Below are 21,238 nucleotides of genomic sequence, written 5' to 3' on the forward strand. Positions count from 1 at the left end.
GACAATATGTTTGTATCCTCAGGTGATGGGGTAGACAGAAATCTTTCCAGCCGAGCCCATCTCTGCCAGCAGGCCATGTACCTCGCTGGGACAGGGGTACAGAACAGGAATACAGGGAAGGCACCAGGGTGGGAACAAAGTAATGTAGCTGGGGGAACTGGACCCTGGGGAGGGAAGGGAGGGGAACCGGGGTTGGCTTCTCGACAGCCCTGGCAGTGAGGTGCTGGAGATTGTGCTTGGACTGAAAGGTTGACCAGGAGTTTCTGCTTCCCATAGACAAGGGCAGTGAGTAGGGATGTGGGTGGCCCTTTCCCACTGCTGAACTAAAGCTGGGCTCAATGGGAAGAGAATCAGGGCAGGGAAAGATGCAGTTTGGGTTTGGTCTTAGGAGTCGGAGGTGGTTTTGCAGCTGCTTTTCAACAGCTGTGCAGTTTCTTCATCACATTTCTCCCTTTCCTCACACAGGGAAATGCTCGGTTTGTGATGCCAGGTTTTGTGTGTGCATGCAGTTCCTCAGCCGGGGTGTGACAGGCAGTCAGTTTGGTTTCTAAGCCTACACTCAGAAATCTGCAGAAATTAAGTCAAGCCATTTAGGCACGTTGTGAGCAATACTACCTTCCTCCTCCCCTCCTTGTGGAGGCATAGGCTTAGCTGAACACTGCTTTTCTGGCAGGAGGGAACAAAGTGGAGAAGCTGGGACACACCAAGGTGCTGTCCCCAAGTCACAACTGAGCACTGCCTTTTTTCAACACAGACCATCAGTGCTGAAGTCTGAGGTCCCAAGTGTTTTCCCTGTTGAACACTTGGGCTGGAGGCCTCACTGGACGTGCACGATGACCCTGTATGACGTGAGCTGCCTGCTATCAGTGCCACCCTCCGTGACCACCATTAGCAGCACCTCAGTGAAGCTGTGGGGGAGCTGAGGGTCTGGCCTGCCCAGGGCTGTGCTTGATCAGAGCCAGCGCAGTGCTGGGGCCTTTCCAATGTCCCCAGCCCTGTCCCTACCAGGCACTGTCCCTGTCCCTGCCTGTCTCTGCTCCCAGCAATCCCAAGGGACTGCTGTCTGGATTGGCAAACTGTCTTCAAACAAATCCCCTCATTGCCTGCTTTCTCCCTGTTGGTAAAAAGGGGGTGAATTTTCAGACATGAGTATATGCATATTGGTTTTGCCACTTAAGTTGTTTGCAGAGGCCTCAGACATTTTGTCTCACTAACTCCAGCACACTGAGCCTGTGCCTAAGCCCCACTTTGACTTTAGGCTCTGATTTTAATGGAGCTGAATATAGTCCCATCTACTATTGGGAAATTAAGGGAAGAAAATCCTAACTTGATTCTGCCACTTACAGTTGCAGGGAAGTAGATTGATTTTCTTTGAAGAAGCCATTGCAAACCAGCTGCCTTTCAGCCTCCAGCTACCAGCTGACCCTAATCACCAGCAGTGACTGACTGTTCTGCTCAAATCCACCTTTTAGCCGGCACCTGATTAGAAAGGACATTGACTGAAGTCTCTCGGAAGAGGTAGATGCTCTTTTGTTTTAACAGAGGAGAAACTACAGCTTCATAGGTTAAAAAGGGAGCTTCAGCCCAGCAAATGCCAGGCCCTTTGTAGGACTTCCACTGAGTGACCACTTGTTGGCATGGGCACTGCAGGACCCAGCTCTCCTGCCCTGTGTGCGGGGCCGGCCACCTCCTCCAGAAATCCCCCCACCAAGACAGCCACACTGTGTGTGTCCTGCCCTGCCCGCCAGGAAGGGAACGGGAGCTGCCTGAAGCTGTCCTGCAGTGCTAGGCAGGAAGGTGTTAACACATCTTAGACAGTGCCACATGTCTAAACGCCTTCCCCTCTCTGGGAAGCTGCTCTCCCTGACTGTGCTGCAAATTAGACGGCTCTTCAGGGTCATTTTTCCCCTCTTCCCTTTTATTTTATTTTTTATGCCCCGCTTTCTTCAGCTGTCACGGGGATGGCTGGGGCTCGCCCACACGCGGCTCACAGCAGCCTCTCTGGAGGAGCACGCGTGCTCTCCCCCTCCAGCTCTGTCGTGAGACAGCGTGCAGGGCCGGCGGGGGTGGCTTATGGGAGGCCATGACCGGCTGCCCTTCCCAGACGTGGTGCTGGCTCTCAGGCGCCCCGTCCACCTGCACTGGCCTCCTGCTGCGGCCAAAGGATGCTGTCAGCTCCGGCCTTGTGCATGCCCATCACTGTCAGCTCCTCTCTGCTGAGGCTCCGTGCTGACATGCTGCTCTGCCGCCCTGTGTGGGCCAGCACAGCCCCTGGGGTGGCTCGCCAGAGAGCAGGGGAGCTGGAGATGGGAGCTGCTCTTTGCTATTGCTGATGCTCCAGTTGGCCCAGCTGCCTCACCATTCTGGTAACAGCCACCTGGCAGAAGGGAGCTCACCCCTACCACCCAGCATGGGGCATGTACGGCACGTCCTGGCACTGCTGGAGCAAACCCACCAGAGTCAGGAGGGCCTAGCAGACTTGGGAGTGACTTCTTGCTCTTAGCCGGAGAGGAAAGATGGAGGACAGGGCTTCAGTGCTGCTCCTTTGTAAGCGTTTCTGCTTCCCTCCGCAGGAGCAGCCTGAATCTATTGCCAGGAATGCAGGACCCTTGGCCAGTGGGGAGGGAGCGGGCACCAGGTTGGGGGAAGGACATTGCTGGCCTGAACCACATCTGTAGCTCATGGCTGCACTGCCAGTCAGGAACAGTGTCCCTAATGGATTATTAACCTTTTCCCTGGTACCTCAGGCTCCTCTTGCTGCTTACAGCTTGTGGCAAAGATTTAGTGGAGGACAACTTGGTATTTCATGTCACTGTAAGCTTTGTGCTCCTGGAAAGGCTGTGGCAACTGAGGGTATACATACTTAGCTCTAGAAAGATGCTTAGCATGTAGCTTTTAATCAGCTCTACCGTGAAGGCTTGAGTGTTACACCATGCAGCCATGGTACCTAATAGGAGCTGCAGATTCCCCAGAGATGAACAGGGAGACCTGGAGGCACTTGTCCGTGGATGCAACACACACATTTTTTCCCTCCCTACCTCCAGCAAAATGGTCTCCAAAATCATAGGGTTTGGTTCTAGTAGTATGAATTTGGTTTAAGTAGTGTGAAAACAGGCAGTCATCAGCCTTGGGGACTCAGGAATACCCTCTGAGAGCCCATGAGTCACAAGCACTGGGGACTCAGCATCCATCTCTAGTTTGTCGTGATGCTGTTATTTGCTTGCCGGGTTTCACTAGACCTCAATGGCTTCTAGCATGTCTCACACAGTGCCTAAAGCAACCTGGCTGGAAAGGGCTGTCCCCACTCCAGCCCTTGTCCCATTAAAACTCCACTGCTGCCCAGCCCCCCATTTCCAGGCCTGCCTGCAAACGAGCCAGGCTGGCCTGCAAAACAAAGCCCAGCCAGGTGGCCAGAACCAGCCCACAGCCATGAGCAGCCTTGGGTTGGGCACTCAGGCTAATGCTCTGCAGCTGGGAAGGGGCCCTCACCCTGGAGACGGAGATGGGAAACCCCTGGGGGAGGGTGAGGCACAGGGGCAGGCTCCAGCCCAGCTCCTTGCAGCCCTTGGCTCCTCTCCGCAAGCAGCAGGCTTCTCCAGGTCTGGCTAGGTAAGAGGGGTGGTGGGGATTTTGGGGTGGCTTCCCATCTGAAAGCCCATCTTTTGGAGGTGCTAGTGGCCCTCCTAATTCCTGGATGTTGGGAGCAACTGTGGGGGAAAGCTGAGCCCTGGCTCAGCTCAGCCCTGCTCCCAGTCCGCACTGGGGGCTCTGTCCTCCCAGCCATGGCTGCCCTCCACTTAGAGGTGGCCCTGGGGGTACGGTTGGAGTGAAAGGGTCTGGAAGGTGCCATGTGCTGCAGTGGGTTGGTAATTGGGCTGTATGCCCTGTTCCTTGGGTCCCTGCAGCTCTAACAGGTTTGGGGCTAGGACTGGGCAGCAGTTCCCCCCCGGCCCCGTGTCTGGGGGTGCCTTGACCTTTTGGCTTCGCTACCTGCCCTGCACACCCAGCCCCACTCCAGCAGCACCATGTCTTCCCCCTTTCCAACCACTGATAGCAATCCCACATGGGGCTGAGGTGGCCTCGCCTCAGTAACCCGGTGCGTTACTGAGCCCATCACAGCATTTGGCTGCTGGAGCTCACTGAAAAGGCAGCACTAGGGACTAGGTGAAATGCTGCAGGCCAGGTATTAAATGCTTGGGGAGCCCCGGCAGGTTGGGCTGGGAAGAGCCACCCTGGTTATCTGTGCTGGCGCCCAGAGCTGGGCGGGGGAGCACAGCAAATGCTGTAGGGGTCAGGGAGGAAACGCAGCCAGGGGAGCCCCTGCGAAGTACCTCCTCGTGCAGCTGTGCCTCTAGCCTGGTCTCTGGGGCGTGCGGATGTTGTGAGGGCTACACGCCTCTTCAGAAGAGGTTGGAGAAATACCGTAACCTGTGGTTTGCTCCAGAGGAGCAAGAGCAGTCAGGCAGAGGGAGATGAAAGGGAGAGGGTCCAGGCTGGGGAGGGCAAGATAGTTCAGCTGCTGGAGGGATCCTGCTCCCTGGGCCCAGAGCGTTGTGGAGGTGGCTCCTCCTGGGGCACAGCAGTGACACCCCACACAGGATAACACAGGGACAGCCCTCGAGGTTGAGGGGTGCTGGCAGAGGGGTTACGGTTGGCACCGGGGAGTGATGTAGAGCCCCTGGGGAAGGTTTCCCTGGCAGCTGCTCACTGCCAATACCTCAGTGTCCTTCTCCAGTGACAGGGTTTTTTTGTCACGAGGCTCCAAATCCTCACCGCAGACAGTGAGGAGATCGATAGGAGCAGTGCGGGACCGGGGCTGTGCCTCATAAAACAGCACAGCAGCTGCGAGGAAACCCCTGTGTGGGAGGGAAGCCGCCCTGGCCTCGCCATCATCAGCACGGAGCTTGGCTAGATTAAGTGGATGCTGTCACCATGGTGACAGTGCCCACGGAGGAGAAATGGGGTCTGGTGTTTTCCTCGCATGCAGGGATGCTAGGATCAGGGAGGACGCTGGGCGGGATGGGGCTGTCAGGCACGCAGCCATCCCCAGTTTCCCCATTCCCCTGGGGAAACCCCTCCCTGGGCTCTCCCTGGCCAGGGCACAGAGTGTGTGTCTGATCACAGCCGGGCTCTACTGAGCCCAGGGACAAACCTCTGTATCCTGCAACCCCCCCGCATGGTGCTGCGGCCTCAAAGCTGGATGCGCCCACCCTGGTCCCCCTGCCCTGCTGCAGGATGGGACCCGGGTGTCTGCTTTAGCAGTGCCCTTGGGAGACTGAGCTCCGGCAGCTCAGTGAAAGGGTCTTAAGGTGGGGCCTGAGGTCGGGTCAGCGCTTTCCAACACACATATCTGAATGTCCCAGCTCTGCCTGCAGTGGCCCTGCCAGCCAAGGACAGTGACTGAGATTGCAAACGGGGTTGCTCTTTCTTTTCCCCTCAGGTTTGCAGCCCAGGACAGAAGACCTCACCCCCTCTTTACAGAATGATGAAATTATAGGAGGTGGAGGCACTGACAGCCAGCCTAAAATGAAAGAAGGGAAAAAGGGACACAGCAAAACCTCCAGGTAGAGGAGCCTGCAGCAGTCCAGTGAGTGCTCTTCCCTTGCCTGGAGTGCGCTAAGGGTGAGTACTACTGATTTGGATTAAGTTAATGTGTGATGATTTTAATGCTACATCTCTAGCATGTCTCATTTAATTCTCCCGGACTTTGCAGTGGTGGGCTTGCTGCAGGATATTGTAACCAGGGCTGTCCTGTGTCTGGTTCAGGTGGTGAGGGTTTGCAGATGCTAGAGCAGTGCTACATTATGTTTCCAAGGCTGGCAGTGGTGTTACTGGTGCATTTGTGTGTCGAACAAAAGGGCTGTGGTTAAACTGCCACCAAGGCCAACCCTTGTGGGCAGAGCACCCTGCAGCATCCCTAGCCAGTGGCCACTTGGCGGCTGACTGAGGGTGGGATGTCCCGAGACAGCCGGGCTGGGCAACAGAGAATTTCCTCCTAAGAAATTACCAAGGAAAATGAGCATTTGCTCTAAATCGCAGCCCTGTGGGAGCCAGCTGTCTTGGCCATTGTCCCCACAGAGAGGAAGGTCTGAAGGAAAGGCAGTGTGTGCTGGAAGAAGGTGGGGAAACAGAAGCTGAAACTGGGAAGTAACTGGGTTGATTCTCATTTACTAAAGGACAGGGAATAGGTTGCTGTCCTAGTGCAGCTGCTACCAGCCCTGCCTGTGGAGGGGAAATGAGTCAGGCCCCTGTGCATGTGAGTCCTGATCAGAGAGCCTCTCTCAGCTGGTGGCGAACACTTTCCCCCACAGCAAGGTAGCCCAGCAGCACTCAGAGTAGGCTGAATCCTTTTTTGCTCCCTCTCATTGGATTTTAATTTGTTTCCCTGGCACGCTATCACATTCAGGCTTTTCCTGCCTTCTCAAAAGGCAGGTGTACGGCCTGGATCTGTGGGTGTTTGCCACCCTTTCGCTCTTACGCTCGTGTTCTCGTTGCTGCTTTTACACATTGTGCCTGCCAAGGGTTGGCTTTCCTTTTCCAAACCCGCTGGTCCTGTCTGCTGCCTCTGCCCCTGTCAGCCCTGCACGTTTGCTTGCTAGGATGATTGTCCCCTTGACTTCCAGGGTGTCCATCACACTGGAGAGCTGGCCAGCTTTTTTAGAGGCAGGAATTTTGCTGTGTCTGCTTATGGAAGGGGCCAGAGAGTCACACTGCGGCTCAACATTTGGCTGTTAAGAGTCACACAGGCTGCATGTGCTCACACCCCCGTGTAGTAAGGGGAGACGTAACCTGGCTGAAGCCTCTGCTGCGTTAGGGAGACCTGGCCCCACAGAAAAGTTGTAATGGTTTAACATTTTTGGCAAAGGCAGTTTAGTTAAATCATGTCGAGCCCCTACAGGAATGCTTTTATTTGAGATGAGCAGTGACTTGCTGTGAGTTAGTTTAAATCCAGTCTCAATTCGTCTTAAGACAGGCGGCTGTTCTTAATGGGAAAAAGCCTGAAAGTGTTGCACCGATTTATCAAAGGTGTTTGAGGCAACCCCTTGCTTCTGTGTTGGAAGCCGAAGTGCTCCCAAGGAAAGCCACAGCTAGGCATGAGAAAACTATAGTTTGCCGCTTGAGTTCTTTACTGAACTGCTGCTAACGAGAAAGCATCACTAATGCTAGTCTCCTTAACCTAGGCTGAAGAGAGACAATGCATTCTCCTCCAGGTGGATGCAGAAATGGTGTAGGCTGCGGGTTTGCGTTGCAGCTTTGTTCACCAGCAAGTCATGGCTGCCCTCTAGTGTCCCCGGCCTGCACGGCCCGGCAGCGCAAGTCCCCCGTGTTACTTCGACCTCTCTTAAAATGGGCCACTTGGTAAACACTGTTTATCTTACAACTCTCACCTTTCCATCTGGCTTCATCTGCAAAGCAAATAGCGCAGCAAACTATCTGCACCGGCTAACCTAGCAAGAAATAGCCTTTTGCTTTTAAAGCTAGAGGTTAGTAAGTCGAGGGCAGGGGTTTTTTTGCTGTATCCCCTCTGCCTGTCGGCATCTCAGATGTGCCTTGTGACACTCCCAGCTTAATGATTAATGCTTTTCTTCCCCATTTCTCCTTTTCTGTACACATACACATGCACACCCCCCACCAAATCTAGCATGGCTGAGAAGTCCCTGAGTAGCTGCAGGGTCGTGGCATCCCTTCAGGAGAACTTTCGGGTCCAGTTCCCACCTAAGACCTCAGTGTGGTCACACACTTTAATGAGTGAACAGAAGGATCTGACTAGCAAAATGGGGGGGGGGGGGGAGCAGGGGGTGCAAAACAATGCAGTCCTTGTGTTCCTGTTCGCAGAGGTCAGGATAAGGAATGGCCTAATGCTCCCAAGGACATGGGACACAAGGAACTGGGGAAAGTGGCTGGCTTGCAGAGAAGAGGCTGACGATCAGCGTGAGTCTCCAGTATTGAAAGAAAGAGGCTGGAGTTAGCATGAGGGTAACTATAAAGTTATCAATTACTGCACTGTAAAAGCTATAGACACAAAGTGCTATATTCAAAGAATTACAGTATTTTTCTGTGATTTACTGGTTTACTAAGGCTATTAAATGTACTTTCACTGATTTGAAACCCTTCCTTCTGATCCTCGCTTGTTAGAAGGTGATACTTTCGCTATGGAGCTTTGAAATGGAAGGGAGGTAGCCAGACACTACATGTTCAGTATCTGCACAAAGACGGGGGGGGAATAACAGTTCTTCTTCTTTCCCTGGAGGACACAACCTACCAAACCACAACAAAAAATGTGCGAGTAAAATTCCAAACCTGGTCACCATACTGGCTAAGGAAAAAAAAAGGTATAGGAATAATTAAAAAGAGAACAAACTCTCCAAGCAGACCAGAATTTGATTGGATTAAAAAAAGTGTATTGGATGTCCAATACAAAATAATAAACATGAAGTTATTAAAAAAAGCCATAGAGTATACAGCAAATACTACAGAAAAGCAAAAAAATTGTACAGAAAGGTAGACGTCTACAGCAGTCCTCAAAATTATTCTACATGAGAATCATAAAACAATATACAGGTTTGGTTTTTCCCCAAATGTCTCTGAGGGAAGCTGTCACTTAACAGCTTGACTATGACACTACAAGGATACACAATGTTCCAAATTTAAAATCACAGGATATGTAAGAAAACGTAGCATTAAAATGTGAAAAAGTGCAATACAGATTGTACACTGAATTGAATAAATGTTTTTTTTTTTTAGTTTAACCTTAAAAAACCAACTTTGAACAGTTGTTTTATCATTAAAAATATTCCCCCTCCCCAAATTCAATGACAATATTAATATTCATGGTGTTATACATAAGTAATATTCACAAAGACCCACCAGCTAAGAATACTGTGTACGTACGATGATATTTCTTTGGGTATAGGTAAAAAATAGGCAAAGGAAAACATGCACCCCTCTCCTTTCAGGACAGGGTGCGTATTTTATTATTTAAATACATATTCTGTAGCTTATTCTGCCCTGAATTGTATTGATTAAAAGTCCAAACATCAATTATCCAGGTGGCCCACGGTGCTCCAATTCATTTTATTCCCCCCTCGCCCCCCCAAATAATAAATAAACCCAGCAAATGTCCTAGAAATGACAACACAAAAGAGTCCAGGAAAAGAAAGTAAGTAAAACTGTAACCCAAACCCCCGCTGCTCTCCAGGATGATTCATTGGCTCTCCCTTCTCTTAGTGACAGGACTATGAAAATGGGCCCAGAGCTTTAGCTTTAGTCAAATGGATAAAAGAAAATAAACGAAGCGAAGTTCTTGGGTTTTTTAAATTTAAATTCAAGCAGATTATTTCCTGTTAATGTTCCAACAGGTGCAGCCATCGAGCAGGCACTGTGGACTACAGCAGTGCCTGTTACCTGCGCGTCCTCCATCGCTATCGCTGAGCTTCCGAGATCACAAATCTGATCGCTCAGGAGGAACAGATTCTCCATCTGAATCATCAGTAAGTTTTGAGTTTCCTTTCGTCTTAAAAGTGAAATTGCACATGAGTTCGTTAGGCAGCTGGGTATTGGTTTTTTTCTTTTTACTAAAATACAGTCCCTCCTTTTATGCCATTCCTCCTCACAGAGTATGGCAGAGCCAGGCAATCATACAAGGAGAAAACAAAAAACCTTCTCCTTCCCCTCGTATAGGAGTTCCCTTTTAACTTTCCTTCCTTTCTAGACAGATACGTGAACAGCACCTGAGTCGCTAATACTGTTTTTCTTTTCAAATGGTTTCAAAAGTGTAAAAAAATACATTTTTGCCTTGCTTATGTCTCTGAAGAATCCTTACGGGAAGGATTCTTGTTTAAATGGCCTGGGATAGAGAAATTGCACTGGGGTTGGACTTGCTGCTGAAGGATCCTGTGGACGTGTGGTGTTCTCAAAAGTATGATAGGTATGTTGCTGATGAGGAGAGGTCCCCAGTTCTCTGCTTCTGGGAGGTCCAGGTAGCTCAAACCTAAGCACTGCCAGCAGAGAAGCGTCGTGCACTGCGCACTGCTGCCGGGGCTAAGTTCTCCGTGCTGAATGAGCGCTCAATCTGCACTTTAAAGTTTCATGATGTGATCTTTAAGCTAACAACAACAAAACAGAGCACTGTTGCCAAAATAAGCTGTAGTGTCATCTAAACGTAAGGAACCCTACTTTACAGGAGGAATTTTTTTTTTTAATGTTTCAAAATGAGACTCTCACCGCAATTCAGTAACCAGAGACACAGTATGCCGAAGTTACAAGGAAGGACGTTACAGAAGATGCTTTCGTTTTCTTCAGTCTTTTGAGTCAATGTAGAAAGACAGGAAAACAACAATAATGAAGCCTCCCACTGGATCCCCTCCCCTTCCCCATCTACTTTTCCCCACTCAAAATATTGAAACTGCACAAAAAGCGACAAACAAGCCTTTCAAATTACATTTCAATTCAAACAGACTGGTAATCTCACAGTGATGAGAGGAGAAAGTCAGGCTTTTAATAATTATAATATAAAAATAATAAAAAAAGCTTACAAATAGCAGTGCAGCATCCCAAAAGGCCATGGATTAACTGCCAGAAGGGGACGTAATTATACGCAGAATAAAAAACAAAACAGAACAACCCACGCTGGCAATGAATTTTCATACACAATAGAACAAGCAGTCAAACGTCAGTCTAGGCTGTGGAAAACAACAGTTTCTCCTTCTTCTTTTTTTTTTTGATTACAATATTTTTTCCTTTTTATAAAAAAAGATAAAATAAAAACACAAATAAAATTGTACATAAATGCGAATGTCCAACACTGAAAAGGCAGGGCAATCACACCACCGAGACAAAACCTGACCAGAAAAAAAAAACGTGAAGTCCACTTTTTTCCTTTTGTCTGGATGCTAGATTTCAGCCTGATGCGTCCCATCCTGCATGGTCTCAGCAGGTAAATGGAATTCAGCTTGGCAATGACTTCATTGCAGGACGATGACAAGAAAGGTCACCTCTTTTTGACCAGCTGTAGCACAAATGCACTGGTTGGTTCGTTTGCTTTCTGTGTATGCTCTCATGTGCCGTCCCTCTTTCTGTTTTTTCTCTTTTTTTTTTTTTTTTTTTTCCTTTTTCCCCTCTGTACAATTCCTTGTGTTCCAAGGCTGAGTCCCAAGACTTGTGAAACTGTTTGGAGTCATGTCTTGGTGAAGGTGGTCATGCTGTAGTGATGGCATTAAGGTCCTTCATAAGTCCTTCCAGGTGGGCCATCTCTTTGGTCAGCTCATCCGGTTCATAATTCTATGGGAGATGTAAAAAGTTACTGACAAGGTGACTTGCTTTGTTTAAAGAGGGACAGAATAAGAAATAAGAAGAAATAGTCAGTGATTCTGGTGTAGATTGTGACCCTGACACATGAAGAAGCAGATTTATCAACAGTTACAGGAATTAATAACTTGACACAACTCTCTATTTTAAGTGCAGATCTTTTTGCAATAGTGATTCATAGTTTCACTGATTTTTAAGACTCTGATCATCTTATCTGTTTTCCTTGTATCCATTCCAGCTTCAAGATAACAGCTTGCTTTGAACCAAAGTAGGTATTTTAGAAAAATCTCCCCAGCTTAATTGGAAAAAAAGGTTGAAGGAATCGGTTCAATAAAACTGTTTTGAGAATCATTACGCTTGCTAAAAATCATACTCCATTTTTAGCCTCAATTGTCGAGCTTCATCTCTATTGCATTGGTAACAGAATTATGATAACTGTTCACGTATGCAGCTAGATACCATGAACTAGTTCATCTCAATACCTTTTCTAAGCCGAGCAAGTCTTTCCCAGTACTGTGTAGTTTTCAACCCCTTATGTTCCTGGAGCATTTCTCCAAACCCTCTTCACTCTCTCCACACCGTTTCCACAGAAGGTGAGCCAGGCTGCACGTGGTATTCCGATCCCAGCTCCGCTAATGCCAAGTCAGAAGCAACAGAACTCCTGCGTGATAGTTTCTGCTCTATATATTTAAGGTCCATTATTAGACCTTCTGGCTAGAGTCTAATATTAAAGCTACCGCTCAGCTGATTGCTGGAGTCCTTCCCAGAGGGAAGCCCTCAACCCTGACTGTGCTCTCACTTCCTTTGCTTCTGGATACAAACATTTTCTTTCATTTAAATAGAAATGAATGCAGCAGGCACATCCCAGTTTACCAAGCAATCTGGATTGTACCAGAAAAGTCGTCCCTGTGCTGTGTCTAACACGTTATCTGCCGACTATTGACAATAAGTAGCAGTGAGCTGCAAATACTCAGACTCATCCCTACAGGCTCCCATAAAAAAAGCAGAATCAATTCAAATCGCTATCTAATCCTGATTTTTAAAACTCATACTTTAACTAGTATTTAGTGTGCTGTGGTGACTTTATATTGTACTAATTTATTAATGAAGAAATTTATTAATGGCTATATTTAAATATTACAAATTTGTTGCTGAATAAACTGAATGTATTTTTGGTACCAACCAAAAAAAAGAATAAAGTAGGAGTGACAACTAGACAGAAGGGCAAAAGTGCACCAAATCAAGCATTCATACAGTTTCTAGACTAGCACATACAGAAATAAAATCAAGAGGGTGACAAAAACAATGTGACAAAAGGAAAGGACAATAAGGAAACAAGAAAAAAAAGAAAAAATATTTCAAAATAAGCATTTCTGTAGCAGTAATACAATAGCTAATAGAATAACTTCTTGGCTTGCAATTTGACAGGAAAACAGCTCTTCCAGTGCCTGACACCCAAAACATGCTCACTTCTTAAAAGCTATTTCCAAAGAAGCCCAACAGTTGCACTTTTCCCAGAAAGTGAGAGCCCTTTCCTATGAGTACCTAAAACCATACTTGGGATGATGGCTTTAAACATTTTGGCATTAATGCTAAATTTTCCATCTGTGACGACACTTTGGATGCTCTGCAGCAGCACAGGAAGCTGCAGCTGCATGACACTAATAGGATCCAGGCACAGTACGCTTGCAAAACAGACAGAAATAAATGACATCTCAAAGCAAGCATGAACACAACGTCTTAGGCTGCACAGAAGAGCAAATGGCACTGTTGGAGGCGTTCAGCTCTGTGAACAAAGATGCTCTTTACATCAAGAGAAGCAGGCAAAAAACATGTGCAGGGCACTTCTACAGCTCCAGTACGAAGCCCGCATATAGAAGCCCAAGTCATAAACCAGAGCTCCATTAGGCGCTACGTACTGTAAGGCATGAAAAGACCAGTGCTACAGATGGTGTCTGTCCTTCCTCTCCTCTCCTTGTCGCTGTGATAGGCTAGCAGACACCAGAAGCATTGAGCGTGAGTCAAGAAAGGAAATCTCAGAGGACATTACTTTACGTTCAGCTAATAACCTCAGTTCAGTCAAAATGTTGCCGAAGGTTTTTCAGTTTTTGACTGAGTGGGCCTTGTGGACTGGAATAGATGGAAGCACTGCATCTGGTGTTGTGTACCTAGGAATGAAGGTATGCTCTTAAGTAATTTGCAGATTCAGAAAGCACTACTAGTACTTGCAATTTGAGCACTTACTCTCTGAATTTACTGCCTTGTGCAGAAGGTATTTGCACCAGATTTTTTTATATGTGTTATCAGGCAATGGCACTTGGTGGAAGTCAGAAGCCTCATTATCCTCTGCCTTTGAAAGTCTCGGTGCAGACATTTCCAAAGTTTACAAGCACCATATAAAGAGAGATTCACCACAGTTCGATAAGCACTGCCAAAGAAAGCCACTGGCAGTGTAAGAGTACCTACGCTTTCCGAGTCCTCAAGCATCCTGGTGGTCTCCTGCACATCAGGGGCACTGGGAACTACCACTGGCATAGGAGGTCGAGTTCTTCCTAGAGTCCCAATTGATGCAGTCTTCACCGAGTGAACTGGATGGTTAGGAGCTTAAAATAAATTTGTTACATAGTTATGCCTCAGGTAATTAGTTCTTTTGCCTATTCAGAAAGCTCTTGGAAGTAGGAGAATAAAAAGGATTCTGTTAGAGGAAAACGAACACTTCAAATTCAAATGGAGTGCTGAATTCGAATTTTTGTCTAGTTTATCTATGTACATAAAAGAAAAGGACCTTGAAAATTATGCCAACAAAATTCACTCCAGCCTCTGATATATTTGCTTTGATGCCCAACTCTACCCCCCAGCCCCTTAAGGAGGTTCTCATTTTCTTCTTAAAATCTCCTTTTTCTCTTTTTGGCAAGCGTGCCTTGCCAGTTTTCCCCCGCTCACCTTGCTGAGTCAGTAACGGTGTGCTTGGCAATGCAGGGTCATACGTGGAACCAGCTGGTGGAACTGCTGGCACCGCAAAACTCTTCAGCGGGTGGGAAGGACGGACATGTGCCGTAGGGAGGTTCTGAGCCGAATCCTCTTCTTGTGCGTTAGCCAGGTAAGACCCTGTGGTGCTTTCAGGATCCTGGTGGTCTGCACACGTCTGAGATGAGGAAGCCGGCATGGTGTCCGTGCTAGGTGTGTTTCGAACAGATTCTACAACAGGCAAAAAAAAAAGTGGTTTATTTTCTTTAACAGAAATGTTCTTTGTGGTCAGATGGAAACAAAACAGCAGTGTTTGCAAGCACCTTTTCCAGGATCGCTGTTATAAGCTAAGAAGTGAATTCACAGATTAACTATCTGCGTAGCAAACACCACCAATTCTGTGTAACCGTCCTGTTTTAAGGTGAACGGCAACGGCTGTCTAGTAACAAAATAAGCTTGAGAACTAAATGATTCCACAGGCATAATAACAAATCAACAGTTTTGCACTGAAACAGCTACATGTAATAAGACCTCAGACAAACAGCACGGAACACACATCTTCATTCTCATTTTACCTGTGAGTATTTCACAGTACTGGCATTCTTAAATAGGTACGCATTAAGCATGTATCACTGTAGTGCATACAGAAGAGCCAAATTTTTTTTCTGAGATAGACTTGAAATCCCTTTACTTGCTGAAAGCTAAAATGAAATCACAGGCTTCATTTGTCTGTCTGCAGCAGGCTCCACCCTGATCTAAGAGAACAATGAGCTGGTATCTTGAATTTAGGGCATCGTGGTCCTACTCGGACCACATGCAGGAAAAGATCTGGATTGTGAGAGGTGTCACTTCAGCAGTATAAACAGAACAAGGGAAACCCCTGCCTCTAACATATCGTCTGCCTGTGTATTTGCAGCCTCATGAATTGCTTTCATAAGGAAACAGGAGACAGCGCTGTTGGCTGTGGCACCTTAATTAAAATGTAGACCTTAAACTAGAGAGGCTCAGAATTCACTTCATCTCAAGATGTTACCTACATGCAATTTAGCAATACTGTTGCTTCAGAATTTTTTAGAGCACTGGAGACATTACAAAAACCATTGCAAATGATTGTGCATCAAGCCTGAAAATGCTGCACAGAAATCACCTCAATTTTCTCTTCAGGAGAAGAGTGCTTCAGGAAGATTAACTAATTTCAGCTCCCAGTAGCAAAGTCTGGACTTTTGTCCTCTCTCGGTTTTAAACACAACTAATTAGGAAAAAAGTTACCATATTAAGTAGCTCAAATGAGATTTAATCTGATGTTTCAGACTCCGGGGCTGAAAGCTTTAGAATATGGAATCTTCCTATTAGAAGCTGTATGTAAAACATTAAGCCTCCTTTTCCAAGGACATCATCGCATATCTCAAGGATCAATATCTGATCTACACAAGAAACTGTTTATAGAAAACTCAACCTATCAAGGATTTTGTCTGTACATAAGCCCATCACTCTGCCTCTCATGGAACACCACAATGGAGACCGACCAAATTAAGCTTCAAGTTTCACTCATTGTTCCGTTACAAGCAAAATCTACCTGATCGTTTATATCTCACCTGTGGAATTGGCCCTGTCTGAATGGGACATGGATGTGCCAATCGGCCACGGGTTGACCTGGTGATGGAGATAGCTGCGAGTTGGAGAAGCGAGGCTGCCGGAGTGGAAATGATGGTGAGGGTTATCGAGTGAATGGATGGGATGAGCACTAATCACAGCTGTGAATGAATACAAGACAGAAAAATGCTTAACATACAGACAAGCGTGCACATGTACTGAAATGCACCATACCCCTCCCTTCTCCCACAGAGCCACTGAACGGGGGAGCCGATCGCCCAGCAGATTTACAATGACACCAAGGTGACATGTTTCAATACCAATTTTCCAACTCTGCTCCAGCACTTTAACTCCCTCCGTGCCAAGAGACAAAACCCCCAGAAGAGGCAGAGCTCTTCATTTTCCTGTGCAGAAAGTGCATCTCTCTTGGCTGTATCTTTCAAGCGTTTTTGGTACGCTTGAGAAAAATGAAGCTCAGCTCCCTTTAGAACTTCCATGTATTTCACGCTGTGCTCTAAATGTCAGACCCAATACAGGAGACAGATGAGCTCAAATTCCAAAATAATTTCTGGCTGTCATTGGATTTCTTAACATTGTAACCAAATGTGGTATCTTTGGTTAATTAAATAATGTAAGACAAAGTAGGACAAGCCACCAAAGGCTCTATTCATTCCCTCTGTGCAGACTTAGCAAAGCTCTGCTCCAATACACTCAAACCAAAAGCCTCTTTTTCTTTTTTCCCCTCTTTTTTTTATCTTGCCATTTTCTTTTTCCTGTTTGAGAGACGTGAATTTTATCCTTAATGTAAATCATCCTTTGCCCTCACCCTTTTGTGCTAACAGCAAAGCAAACTCTCACTACTCCCCAGCTGGGAGGAAAAGCATGTGCAGAATTTAGTTCTTACGACAGACTAAAATACTGAATTGCTTAAAATCATCCAAAAGAAAGAGTCTCAACACAGAAAACAGGAGGGAAATGCTACCACTAGCACCATAAAGAAAAAAAAAAGTTGTGGTTCGTTATTTTCTTTTGAACCTTTTCTGGAAATTCTCCAGATGTGCTGCCTTTGAAAGTTACTTTCTAGGAATGACATGGTGCAGAGATCCATCATTACGGTGGTGAGTTCAGTTAAGACTTCTTGCATTGATGCATGTGGCTTGAACTCGAAGACTGACTAAACAAATCTGAACCCTCTGACTTCCTCGTTTCCTGGAAAACAGCCTGTCAGCAGGACGCGATATGTGACTTGATCAGTGGAGGCAATATACTTGGAGATTTTCAGCTATTGGTAATAAGCAATTTCTCTCTCCCATTGAGTTACGCCAACAGAAAGCTAATGTCATTATCAACCTCCTGTAAATGAAGAGTAACTAAACTCCAATACTGAGTAATCAGTAGGTTCTAGATTTAAGTCCTGTGAGATAGCTGTCAAGGGGATGTGAAAAGTCAGATATTCTCACTAAGAGCTTCAAGCAAGATTAAAATACCACTTTGTCTTGCCAGGGACTGGCAAATGCAGGAATAACCCATGAAAGCCTGGCGATCAGAATCTGGGCAGAGGGAACAGTCAGAGACACCAGGAGTTCTCTTACGTGTCAGCAAGGTAGGAGATTTTAAGGCATAAAAGCATAAAGATTTTAAGGCATAAAATTTTACAGGCATAAATATTTTAATTACTTCTATTTGTAGAAACCACTAGTCTACACCTGTGTTTCAGCAAGCATTTCAATCACTATCAAATACAATGCATGTTACTACAAAAGGCTGCCTGTATGTTTTTGCAACCACGATAAAAAAGTCATGCACATATACTACACCTTTCAAGACATTTCCTAAAAGCTTGGAGATGGGGAGAAGAACACAAAATAGTAGCTCTGAAACACTATCCAAAGCAGAATATGGTGAGCAAGTGGGGAAAACCTGATGCGGTGAAAAGACACATCCCCAGAAAGTTTACCCTGCCACCGAGTCCTCCAGCTTAAACTGCTGGGTTTTGCTAATAGTTTGCTGGGTTATCAGACCTAAATCATGTATAGCTTTACAAGTCCAAAATCAGTACCACCAGTTCTTAATGAAGACCACGATGCACTGTTTAATTTCAAGGAAGAGAAAAATTCAGATGAAGAACTGGATAAAGAGAAATGTGGTGTGTTAAGAAAGAAATAGCTCTTTGCTTCCTAACATCCTTCCAGAATCTTGGTTTTCCAGTTGTCAAAGAAGGAACTAACTAGGCATACACCATTCCTGTTGCATTACTGTAAATTATACTAAAATTGAACAGACTAAATTAGGATAATGTAGTATTTAAAAGGTAAGTAACTAGATTTGAATGCTACAGTGGGGGGAAAAAACCGCAATAGGAAGGTATCTGCAGGCACAGACTTGAACACACTAAACGGTCCTGCCTTCTGCGTCGCTTGCTGAGAAAGGGCCTCATGCACCAGTGTCAGTTTTCTGTGTAGCTTCTGCAAAAAGGTGTCTAAAGACATTACATTAATGTTTCCACTTACTATACAATAAAAACCTACAGCTGGAAGCCCTCAGAGCTTTTGCAAATGGGATAAAAAGTCAAACAAAGTCTCAAAAATATTCTCAAGCCCTAAGGCACCAGAAGACCTTACCTATCCTTCCTGCCTCTTAGTGCATCATGCTAACCTGTCACACCGAGCCAGCTGTGTCTGTTTTGTTCTTTCTGGACAAGGCAATATTTAATAAAGAGGGGGGAAACAGATATGCTTTTCAAGCGAACACAGCAGGACTGGTATCAAAAAGGCATGTCACAGCTGGGTTTAGTGCTGCAAGGGAAAATCATATCCACAACTACACCTGCCAGCATCATCACATCAGCTTAATACCATCAAAAAGCAGAACTGCAATACACTACCGCCCCAACGTGTACCACCACCCACCGTATCATTGTGTCAACTGTACATCTTTTCAGCCGATGTGGGACTGGTCATGTAAGTGGCTGAGGATCTTTCTCACTCAGTAACATAGTCTGAGGGGTGCTACGCTGCTTCTGTGGAGCGCTCGGCACACTTCAGCACTGGCTCCTGTATGAGTTTATCTTATGCTGTTTGTATCCAATGCTGCACCCGTTTAGAGAAAAAACACTCAGAAGTGCGCAAGGGAAGTCTTACTGCAGTCTGAATTTGTTAGGGGGTCACACAAGTCTGAATTATGTTCCAGCAGCTGGTGTGGGATAGGAAACCATCAGAATCCAATAGCTGCAATGTGCCTTGTCAGGCACCCATATTTGACAGCAGACAAAATTTTTAAGAAACTAATTGGAGTAAAGATGATTAGTGTAAAACTGTATCGTCCACTCCTCCCTCATAGGTGTAAAACTGGGAGAAAACAAGGACCATCAGACTATTTATTTTAAAACCAAGAAAACAAGATACTACTCTTGTAAAAAGGTTGTAAAACAAGGAAACAGTCAAAAATTCACAAACTGAGCTAATCAGGCCATCAGAACACTTGAAAAAGCATGCAGAGGCCAAGAAAACCAAGCACCAATTACCTGAAGTAATTCAGGTAGATAAAGCAAAAAGTTAGAAAGTTGAAACGTAATGGACTGGCCTGAAATCATTCCATAAAACACACGAGCTTGTGGTAGCAATTACCTGGCCACAGGGTTGAACATGGACATAGTGCTCAGGGAAGTCCAAAGCTCAGGCCAGACAAGCACTATGTAATTTTGCCTCACGGTTCCATCACTGCAGGCTAACTTTTGTACTTTTTACTTGTGTTCTCAAGTCAGGGTTTTAGTCTAGTTGTTCAGAGGCTTAGCCAAGTCCCTTTCCATCTCAGAGTCATCAACTGAAAACTAGATATATTAATTCTTAAAATATTTCATAATAATAATTAAAATATATTCCTACTGCCTCAAGAAAATTTCAATTCAGCACTTTTGCTCAAAGGATCATTAACTGATAGGGAGATACACAGACAAGAAATAACAAACCAGACATCCTCCTCATTTAAGAGTCTGCTCTGCCAGACTCACAAAACCTCAGCCTCTATCAGTGGTCTATCCACGTTCTAATAAATTAGTATAATAGACACATTGTGGAGCAAAGCTACTGTACGTATTGCAGGCTTTTGGTATCCTTTCCAAAAGACGAGCAGTGTTACTCCTTCAGAGCCATTTCTTCTGCTCAGTAAATTAGGGGACTAGTGGGGATGTCCTGCACGGATCATGTAAGATGCTGAGGCTCTTTCTCACTCAGTAGCATAGTCTGAGGGGTGCATCACGTGTGGTGATCTATTGCCCCAGCTCTCTAATCCTCTCCTACTGGATGAGCAGCTGAGTTGTTTTGGAAGCTGCTCCTGAGCCACTACCGCATTTTAGCATAAATCCATACTGATTTGGGTTTGCCATTTGAGGGTGGACTGTAAACTACAGCTGGTCGAGACCTGCTTCACCAATAGCTGTCCATGCAGTGGGGACAGCAGTTATGTAGAATGTGTAAGAATAAGATCACTGCAGATAAGGGTAAACATGGTAATTTAGAAAAGAACAAGCATGACTCCTGTAAAAGTAAATCCTGCATCACTAACCTCAGAGTTTCAAGACAGTGCCAGTAAATATGAAAATAAAGGGAACCAGTGAATGTAATACAGCTACATTTTCAAAAAGGCTCTGACTCCACTCCAAAGTTAAAATATTAAGTTGCTGTTGGAGGGAAAGCTCTTTTATGGACTGAAAGCTAGTTACAGATAGGAAGCAAAAGGAAGGGATGATCATCAATTTTCCAGACAGAGGAGAGTCAGCAGGAGATTCCCCAGGTATCAGTGCTGCGACTGGTTTTAATCAGTTATCTTTCTCAGTGACCCCGACATGGAAGCAATCAGAGAAATCTTCAAGTTTGGAAATTATATTAAGATCTTTGGGGCAGTCAAATGCTATTTTGATGGCAAGGAACTCCAGAAGGACCTCACAAGACTGAGCGAGCAGGCAAAAAGATGGCAGGTAAACTTTAGCATAGCTAAATAAGCTGTTAAAGTAGTAACAGATTGAGGGAAAAATAATCCAAACAGGACTTATATGATGCTGCACTCGGAGCTGGCAGTTACAACTCAGCAAAGAGTTTTTGGAGCTATGGTTGACAGATCTCTGATACCATTAGCTCAATATGCGATGGCAGCCAAGAAAGCCAAGAGAATGTAGTACCTCATTCAGCAAGGAAGGTGTTGAGAACAAGGCAGAGGACACCGTTTCCTGCTCTGTAAGACCTTGGTGGTACTGTGCGCAGCTCTGGCCTCTCGGCATCTCAAGAAGCACGTGGTAAAGTTAAAAAAGGTTTTGAGAATGGCAGCTAAAGTGGTAAAGGGGATGGAGTAGCTGCCTCATAAGGGGAGGCTAACA

The 21,238-nt window shown here is 46.0% G+C and overlaps 1 protein-coding gene across 1 annotated transcript in view; it reads right to left on the reverse strand.

The window, feature by feature from the left end:
• Positions 1-10,476: 10,476 nt before the first annotated feature.
• The window catches only part of NEO1 (neogenin 1), a 153,416-nt gene continuing 142,654 nt past the window's right edge, over positions 10,477-21,238 (reverse strand). The window contains exons 26-29 of the mRNA XM_075159565.1: positions 15,870-16,028; positions 14,251-14,505; positions 13,774-13,910; positions 10,477-11,280 (exon numbers count right to left, since the gene is read on the reverse strand). Coding sequence (XP_075015666.1) covers positions 11,197-11,280; positions 13,774-13,910; positions 14,251-14,505; positions 15,870-16,028 — 635 coding nt within the window. The 3' untranslated portion in view covers positions 10,477-11,196. The remainder of the gene's footprint in view (positions 11,281-13,773; positions 13,911-14,250; positions 14,506-15,869; positions 16,029-21,238) is intronic.

Source organism: Calonectris borealis, chromosome 11 (genome assembly GCF_964195595.1).
Source record: "Calonectris borealis chromosome 11, bCalBor7.hap1.2, whole genome shotgun sequence".
In the NCBI taxonomy this organism is placed as follows: domain Eukaryota; kingdom Metazoa; phylum Chordata; class Aves; order Procellariiformes; family Procellariidae; genus Calonectris; species Calonectris borealis.